Consider the following 9,684-nt stretch of genomic DNA (forward strand, 5'->3'; position numbering starts at 1 on the left):
TCCTTAAAAGTTTACGCGTCAACGCTGGGCTCAACTTTGATACTCCTGTGAGAATGCGGCTTGCTTTTTGCCCAATGAAGCAACAAGAAGCGGACGTTTCGCAAACAAAATAGGTGAAAGGCTCCAGGTGAACAAATTTCAGTTCTACTTCACTGGTACTAGACGGGATTATTGAAATTGAACTCAAAGATGCACTCGTTAAGGTGACTAAGCCACGTCTCACTACGTTTGCATACGCACTCAAATATCCGGTGTTTCGGGAACCAAAAAAAGTGCCCCGGCCTTCGTTTTGTATCGCTCGAGAAGGAGTATATTGTACATTCATAAAAAAGTCAGATAATCGAAAACGCAAGCAGTGCGTTCGGTCGCGGCGTGATAGCATGAGATGAATCTGCTCAGTCAAAACCGAAACTGAGTGGCCAACTAGTTCCCAGAATGCACTGCATGGTATTTCGCCGCAATGGGGCGCGTCGGTTTTGCAAGAAGTCCATTGGCCAGCAGTCTCCTTGCAACATCCTGGACACAGCAACAAAACCCAGCCCTTGCACCTGTTACACTGAGTACGAGCGTCCGACAAAGACTAACTCACGGAAAGGAAATGGCGGCAGTTAGGTCTACTGCAAACGAACTAACACACAGATACCTGACAATAATTAAGTCTGCAACTACAATGAAATAAAATGAGACAGACCCAAAAGCTGCAACCGATGACCATGGAGGGGACATGGGTCTCGTGCCTCTGCAAGAAAAAACACAGAAACTGCAAAATTAAAATAGGCAAGTGGATAAACCAAAAGGGTCGGAGGCAAAGCATAGGCTCCCAGAAGCGTAAAGGTGCTGCACGGTGAAGGCTCACATAGAAAGCTCATGAAGTAAAGGGATGGCTTGCAAATGTCTTAAGCAAGTGGAGAAGTGAAAAACTTGAGGATACAGAGGGAGTGCATATTTCGAGGTGTGCGAATGACACGAGGAAAGTGAACAGAAGAATGACAGGGGAAAAGACAAGCTAACATGGGCAGGAAGTCTCTGCATATCTTTCATGCAAGACACCAGGAAGGAAAGTGTAGGCTACAAACATCCAAATGAAGCAAAAAGGGATGAGTGAAACATAAGCAGTGCACAGCACAAGAAGGAGGACAAGAAAAAAAAACATGATACAGAAGAGCAAGTTTGCATGACAGCAAAAGCTTCACATAGGCCTACACGCAGAGCAGAAGAAATATTGCTCCCCACAAAGAACCGTAGCAAGCGTAAAAAAATTCAGGGGCTTCATGCAGCCATACGCACAGAGCACAATAAAAAAAAAAGCTTCCCACAAACATCTGAAGCAAGCGTAAAAGTAAAAGAATATTCTGGGACTTCACTCAGGCTTACATGCAGAGCATAAGAAAAAGCAAGCTTCCCACAAAGAGCTGAAGAAAGTGTGAAAAAAATTTAGATGCTTCACGCAAACTTACACGCAGAGCACAAGAAAAAGAAAGGATTCCCACAAACATCTGAAGCAAGCATGAAAAAAATCCAGAGGCTTCATGTAGGCTTGCACGTAGAGCATAAGAAAAAGAGCTTCCCATAAACATCTCTAGTAAGCGTAAAACAAATTCAGAGGCCTCACACAGGTTTCCAGGCAAAGCCTAAGAAAAAAAGCGTTCCACAAAGACCCATAGCAAGCGTAAAAAAAAATTCAGAGGCCTCAGGCAGAGAACAAGAAAATGGGCTTCTCACAGACCCGTAGCAAGCATAAAAAAATTACAGATGCTTACAAGCACAGCACAAGAATCTTCCCACAAACGTGTAGCAAGCATAAAAAAAAAATGCAGAGGCTTCACGTAGGCTTACATGGAGATTACAAGAAAAAGGGCCTCGCACAAACAACCGTTACAAGAGTAAAAAAAAATCAGAAGTGCCTCGGTAAACAAGGAACGCAAAAAATGAAAGCTGCCCTTAACACAAAGAAGAAAGCAAAGTAAAAAAAAATGAGAACGGGACAACAGTTTCATCAACTAAGGCAATCTAAAACACTAATTAGTTCTCCGAGGTCCTGCCATCGACTGCCGAAGTCCCTGCGTTCAGCTGCCCCAGCCGCCAACTCGCGACTTTTTTCCCGCAGGAACAGTTGCAGCCGTGCATGGCAGAATCGCCTGATGAGCTTCATTTTGATTTCATGGCAGTCGGGCAGCTGAACACATTGGCTCTCTGCAGCCATCCTCGCCGATAGGCCGTCCAGGATGCCCCGTGCATGCATCAAATCCGGAATGAGGCTGCGAAAGACACTTTCACAAATTGTGAAGACGGCAGCTTCAGAGGGGCAGGTCAGAGCGTCAGGGACATAACTCTTTAGCCTGAGGAGGCTATTTGCAGGTGCAATGGGGACTTGAACAGCTGCAGCACACGTGTCACATGCAGCATTATTTTTTACAACTTTTTGTACCACATACCCGCGTAATAGTCAAAGCTATCCTCCTCAGGTTGTGACGTGGTGAGTTCTACCTCCTCAAGAAAAATGTCGGTGGGCACAGCAGGTTGTACATCCAAGTCTGCGAGGTCAGCCAGGTAAAAGGAGGCATCGTCCAGTTCGTAGGACCCTGCCTTGGACGCCCTTGAGGTACTGTGAGAGCGTGATGATTTTCAAGGTCATCTTAAACTCCAAGAAGTTGGGATAGGGTTGCCCTGTCGCACTACCGAAAACAAGTTTTCATGGCAGTCCTGCGTGAATCTGGATGTGAGCACAAATGAAAAAGAATGTCTCTCAATGAGACTTTGCTGCAGGTCCAGAATGGACTTGGTAGAGAGGATTACCCCCGCCTGCACTGGCTTGAACGCCCCCTTGCCAATAGTGAGGCGGAGTAAAAGATCCTTAAATTTGACCAGAAAGTCAAGGGTGTTCTTGTAGCAGGCCTCATTTTGCCTGCTGATCGCAAGGACTGGGTGCCTGCTGCTCATAAGATCAAACCATTTGTTGACCTGTTCCAAGAACCAAGCCGTGGTGAGGAAATTGGTGCTCCAGCCATGATTCTCCACCAGGAAGTGCAGGGCAGTGGCTGTGGAGTGACTGAGGACCCGTAGGGCAGTGCTCACCTACAAACACAGAACTGCTTTAGATTATCAAGATTATAAACTCGACTGAAGGAATCAATGATTTGAAACTTCCCCCTCAGTCAAGAAAAGAACAGCATGGGCACTAAACGAAGAAAAGGCTGCTAACTTCCATTATTGTTGTCCATACGAATGGTTTTTGCTGGTTTTTTACGAGTTTTTGCCACTCTCTTAAAGTTGGCAGTTCCACTTCATGAGCAAAGGTGATGAATGCCAGCACTGAAGTAAAGTACACTCCATGGTTACTTTGGTAGCTGTGCGTTGCTAAAAGTGTCACCGACTCCGATTTGTGAACCACTGACTGATTTTGTTGAAAACACTTTAAGGGAAGCTAAAGAGGTTCTCAAAAACAAAAGGAGTTAGAGGTAAATTCTTCCGTATTTGTATCCTGCAAATTTGAATATGCACTATTTGCTCAAGAAGTATCACCCAACGCAAAGAAATATTTAAAAAATTCACTCGGCATGATGTCACGTCAAGAACTTTCACCTGGCCACCGAAGCTCAAGCACCATCTCTCGTGCAGTGTTCCGGCACATGTGACCAGCCTTGCCCAATGCAGCGCTTTTTTATTCTTGTGAAATGGTGCGTCATCTGCTACAGACGCCTAGTTCCCGCTACAATCTTTCACGCCTGACCAACATCCGCTAAATCTTTTATGAAAGTTTATAGGTGTACTAAACTTGCGTCAAAACAAACAGGCGAGTGAAAATCGTGAGCATGAGGTGAATCGCACACAATTTGTCGACCACTGAAATAAGCTTGCAATAGCTGCAGAGATTCCGAGGATCCTTGTTGCGACGCTGCTGTCTCTCAGAAATTTCCTCCTAGCTTCTTACACCTCGGGAGGGCGGGGCTTCAGCGCTATGGTCAAAATGCTTTGATGGCTACTCCGGGCCTCAAATTGACAAATAATTTTAATATTCGTGATACTGGAGGCCATATGAAGATGATGCAAGTGTTTTTTAAAGGTACAAAACCGCTTTAGTTTCCCCTTAAGCAGGCACGTGCGAATAACGAATTTTATGTTTCAAGCGAATAAGAAGCTAATAGTGACTTGGGTCGAATAATTTCGAATCGCACATTGAATACTTGCTGTGCCTTTCTGATACTGCCATTGCGCTCAGCTTCCGCCATCTTGACAGTGTTGATGTCAAGATGGCGGAAGGTAGCTTAGCTTAATGGAAGCTAACCTAAGTTAGCTTCCAGTCGTGTGTAACTAGCTTAGCTAGCTACAAACAAGCTAAGCTACATGCTAACTTAGCTTAGCACTGTTACCTTAGTACACATTTTTCAAAACATTATAGTATTTGAGTGATGGATGAGTGTGAACGAGTATGAATAAAAAGTCATTTTAGATATGATATAAAGACTATCATACCTAAAACACCTAATATCAAGGGGCACACAGTAATCCGCTGAAATGAGGTTAGACAAGAGTAATTTTGAGTATGTTTTGTTCACGTTCTCAAGGATGTGCGTAAATTCTGCAGTTGTTAATCGAAGCAACAAATGAAGCTTGTCATTTAGTTCTCCTTGTCAACAGCATTTTTCCTGTAGAGATAGCTTTCTAGTGCACAAACTCAGCATGTGAGCAATGATTATACTTTGTAAAGGAAAATTTAGCTAGTTTCATTTAGGTTATTCTCAAGTATCTGCCTACCCGCTGCCAAGGCTCAGTTAATTCTGATCTAAATTACTGAATGACTCTCGTTTCAAATAAATCAAGGCCTACATGGAGATGGTAAGTAGATGAGAGATTTGTCAGTCCTCTTGCTATACCCAAATATTCGTTTTAAATCTTAGACTAAAGAAATGATGAGCAATGATGCACACTGCTTGAAGGGACCTCAATTGTAGAGTAACACATATTCATGGTAAAAGCCAGTTTTTTTTTGTTTTTTTTGGCCTTGAGGTAAGCACTCATATTGACCAGGAACATGAACAATCATTACGCTACATTACAATGTTTTCCTGAATTCGTCGCACACGCGCGTGACCTCTTCTTCTCTGGAGGTGTGCCTTCCACTCAATGCACAATCGCAGTGCCTGCGAAATACGCACGATCACGGTGTTTTCTCTGTAAGTGTCGCTTCCGCACAGCACACCGGTGCTCGTTAAGAAGCGCACTCAACTGCGCTAACTCGCTGCAATCGCAACTTTGCCAGCACTTAGAACCTGTGCACATCACCCAACGAACGGCACGCGGCCAACTCATCGCGAGTCCCAAGGGCAACTGATAAGAGCGCTAGAGCGATCTCGACATCACAGGACACAGGACACACACGATTGGTAGGTGAGATGATGACGTTTTATTCTAGTAGGGCCGCGCCAATCACGGGGTGCAGATTAGACCTACCTTCCACTACATTAATGGGACGCTTAGTACCTGGGAATGGTGACTAGAATGACGTCACGTGAGAACTGTGTATAGCCATAAGCTGGGGATGGCAACATGTGCAGCATGTGCTGAGCTGTAAACAATGTTTAATTTTGGCCATTCGTGTGCAGAGATTAGTCATGAGCTGCCCAAATGTTTGCCGAGGCACTTATTGTCACGAACCCAAGTCAAGTGTTCATGCAGTGCTCGCATGGAATCCATAAGCCTCATTCGACCATCATCACCACAGGGTGCTCTCCTAGACACCGTCAGCATAATTACCTCCATGGTCGCATCAGCAAGGTTACAAAAATTGGGAGTGAAGGAAACACTCCCCCTCTAAACTTGAATTCACATCTCGACGCGTGCAAGATACTGAGGTCAAACTAGTGCTGTATGCCTGCGATGAGAGAATCATTCCAACACAGTATCAATAATCTACCCCTTCATACCACACTGCAACTAAGTGAAAAAGGAACCATGACACCAACTTATCATTTAAAAATAAATTGTGTAAAATACAAAAACACTACAGTTACTAACAAGGATATTATATCTGCAAATAATCAACAGGGAGCTTTGAAGCATTTGAGTAGCCTGACAACAAACTTGCCTTCAAGCCGCCGCCCCAGAGTTCTAGACGACGGCAATGGGAAGCTCCCCTCCAGTAGCAAGTCGTAGCCCAAGCTGCCACATGCAGATCGCATCTGCAGCGACTTCTTCACCGTCTCATTAGACCACTTGGACCCCCTGTTGCTGGATCTCGATAGAGCTGCCAGTTGGTCCGCAGTGAAGAACTTGTGCAAGTGAGACCGGAATGTCGCTTCCCTTGTCTTTTGTAAGGCAGCCTGCCTCACCAAGCGATGATTCTCGTTCTCCAGTTGCTTGATCTTCCGGCTCATCTGAAGAAAGACATCTTCAGTGAGCCTAGGTGAAACGGGTGATGGAGAAAGAGGCTGTAGGGTTCGCTCAGAGGTCTTGGCCGCTGGTTGCCACAAACACGGTACAAGAATTGGGTGTTGCCCACCTCATGAGATCATTCCAAGCAGTGCAAGAACCATGACACATACCCAGTTGGTGGAGGCCGCCGACACCAAGGTGCCGAGGGCAGCTGCGCTGGCTTGGCCGCGCTGGTTGTCACTGGTCACCTGCGGCGAAAAGTGCGGTGGTATTGCTACACGGGGGTATGCAGGACCCTGGAAGATGCTTACGAAGCACGCCCCGCTGGTGGTGGGGAGCGGCTGCGTCAGCAGGCCGCCCTGCAGGGCCGCTGCGGAGGTCCTGGCTGCTGGTTGCTGCAAACACGGTATGAGAATTGGGTGATTCCCACCTCACAAGATCACTCCAAGCCGTGCAAGAACCCCATACCCAGCTGGTGGAGTCTGCCGACACCAAGGTGCCGCGGGCAGCTGAGCTGGCCTGGCCGCGCTGGTTGTCACTGGTCACCTGCGGCGAAGAGCGTGGTGGTATTGCTACACGGGGGTACGCAGGACCCTGGAAGATGCTTACGAAGCACGCCCCGCTGGTGGTGGGGAGCGGCTGCGTCAGCAGGCCGCCCTGCAGGGCCGCTCCAGAGGTCCTGGCTGCTGGTTGCTGCAAACACGGTACGAGAATCGGGTGATTCCCACCTCACAAGATCACTCCAAGTCGTGTAAGAACCACATACCCAGCTGGTGGAGTCTGCCGACACCAAGGTGCCGCGGGCAGCTGAGCTGGCCTGGCCGCGCTGGTTGTCACTGGTCACCTGCGGCGAAGAGCATGGTGGTATTGCTACACGGGGGTACGCAGGACCCTGGAAGATGCTTACGAAGCACGCCCCGCCGGTGGTCGGGAGCGGCTGCGTCAGCAGGCCGACCTGCAGGGTCGCTCCGGAGGTCCTGGCCGCTGGTTGCTGCAAACGCGGTACGAGAATCCTCGTTTTGCAGAAATATGGGTTCGAGAATAAATGGATTTGTCGCCCTTTCTCTCTTCATGCTGGTCGAGCGGAGAGGGACGAAGGCTTCTTTGTATTTACCTCGGGGTGAAAGATAATCCTCAAGGGGGACAAAAGTGGTTTTGGGGGAGCTCTATCTAAGTCACTGCGACACAATAAGCCAACGGGACGCAGCGGACGTGCCTGCGGCCAGGGAACTCTCGTCTTTTAGCCGTGCACTCTCGAACCACTAATTTTGCAAATGGTCCACTGGGTGTTGCCCACCTCACGAGATCACTCCAAGCCATGTAAGAACCATGACAGATACTTGGCTGGTGAGGCTGTCATAACATTACAAGGCAGCTGAGAGTGATGAATAATAATAATAATAATAATAATAATATCTTTATTCAACCCTGGAGGGTTGCGGCACCACAGAAAGGCCATTGGCCCATACCTGAGGCCTGTGGTGCCGCGCTACTACATATTGTGAAAAAAGAAACAAATAAATAAATAAATATGATAATGCCTCATGCATTAACTTAATAGAAGCAACAGAATATGAGTTATTGGGTTTTGACTTACATTCCATGAGGCGGGGTTTTGTGCTGTGTCAGGCTGCAACACTGAATGATGGTGTCTCATGCACTCTTGCACAAGGACCACTCCGATTTAAAAAAAAGGTCTCTGACATGGAACGGAGATGTCAACAGCCTACCAAGTCCACATTATTATAGGTCACCTGTGCCTCTTTCAAATCATATCAGTAAAAACATCTTAACACAAGATAAATTATTGCTTTTAATTCACTCTCATAATCTAGGTAAATACCAAAAGAACAAAAATCTCACTTATCCTCGTTACACACACTCACTTGACTTTCAGAATGCAGAAACAAGCTCGGAACAGCTGTGGCTTTTAGCCTCCTCCAGCCGTCAGGGCACCTCGTCTGGAACTGGGAGGGCTCGAAGTGGTCCTGCAGCGAATAACGTTTTGGTAGACGTCAAAACTGTGTATTCAGCCGCTCGCGTCACAGTACAGTTATTCCGCTGACGAGAGGCTCACGCTTTCAAAATACGCGATCTTACAAATCCATCATCGCACGACGCCATTGGCCTGAACCACTCGTCTTTCTGCGCTGAAGCGAAAGCGCACAGGACGCTTCCACGGCAGTAGAGAATAGATCACAAAATACACGGTTTTGTTTGTCACAGTGCACTCGCGTCCACCGTGCTCGCGTCACAATATTAACAATGAACAATACCTCACCTCGCAAAGGTACGTTCTGTCGGGAGGTTTCCACCCCGCGCCACGCTTGATTCCTGAAAGCCACAGTTTCCGTCTCCTCGGGGATTTCGGCAGCTTGAACAAGCGAATTCCCCTGGATGCTCTGTTCCGGCACTTCAGAGCACAACAACGACCCATTTTTCAAACAAGACCGGAACGGCGGAACTCCCGCGGCTACAAAAACTTTTGTTTACGTTATTTCAACGCACGTGTCCGCGTGCGCATTCGTTTATTCTACCATTAAAGAAGGCTATGACGAAAAGCTCACATGCACCAAGTTTTCAGTCACCGAGCGTTAACTTTTTTAACTCTAGCGACGCTAAAATGAAATTACCGAACCCTGCTTTACTTTTGAGGCTCACGACCACCGCTAGGGAAGGTTTTGCGGCTTGTGATTGGCCACGAGCGGCCTGTCAATCAACTATTCGACCAATAGATTTTCGCCCCATTGATACCAATGAATGGCCAAACTCTCCCAATATACGGCTCTGCGGTAAACGAGCCAACGACCCCCCACACCGCTCTATCTTCGCCATCTCCGCGACGACCGGAAGTGGAAGCCGCGAAGTTAGAAAAGCTGCGGCAGCGGAAGCCACTGGGCGGAAGCTTTAAGTTTCGGTTTCGCTTTTCTCCAACGCAGGCTACGGTCGCTACGGTTTCGGGCTGGTGGGTTTGTCGGGTTTGTGGCTGGTTGGGACGACGCGAGGGGCCACGAAAAGACGCCAAGTTGGCCGAGTACGAGTCACGGCCCACGATACGAGCAACGGGCCGTTTGCCGCTGTCTACCGGCGATGCGGTATCCGCGGCTTGGTGTCACGATCGGTTTGTTGCCATACATGTTGACTCAAGGCTCGAAGTTATGCAGTTCCGTTCCGGCACCAGCCGCACCACGTTTTCCGGTGCATCGCACGTGGAGGTCTTTCGACGCATTCAGTGAACGTAAAGATCGTGCCCGCTGTCTTCGGTGCTGTGGAAGAAGTTGGGAGACGGAAGGCGTTTAGGACTCCAGGCCG

General features: G+C 47.7%; 1 protein-coding gene across 1 annotated transcript; it reads right to left on the minus strand.

Annotated features, from left to right (window-relative positions):
* Window positions 1-524: 524 nt before the first annotated feature.
* Window positions 525-6,566, minus strand: LOC120837841. Its single transcript, XM_040207456.3, has 4 exons — window positions 6,543-6,566; window positions 6,086-6,374; window positions 2,962-3,075; window positions 525-739 (listed from the first exon to the last, which is right to left on the minus strand). The coding sequence occupies exons 2-4, from the start codon at window positions 6,372-6,374 to the stop codon at window positions 666-668; spliced, it is 477 nt and encodes a 158-aa protein (XP_040063390.1). The 5' UTR covers window positions 6,543-6,566; the 3' UTR covers window positions 525-665.
* Between the last annotated feature and the right edge of the window lie 3,118 nt (window positions 6,567-9,684).

The sequence above is a fragment of the Ixodes scapularis genome, unplaced genomic scaffold, assembly GCF_016920785.2.
Source record: "Ixodes scapularis isolate PalLabHiFi unplaced genomic scaffold, ASM1692078v2 PGA_scaffold8__174_contigs__length_109621045, whole genome shotgun sequence".
Classification (NCBI taxonomy): Eukaryota; Metazoa; Arthropoda; class Arachnida; order Ixodida; family Ixodidae; genus Ixodes; species Ixodes scapularis.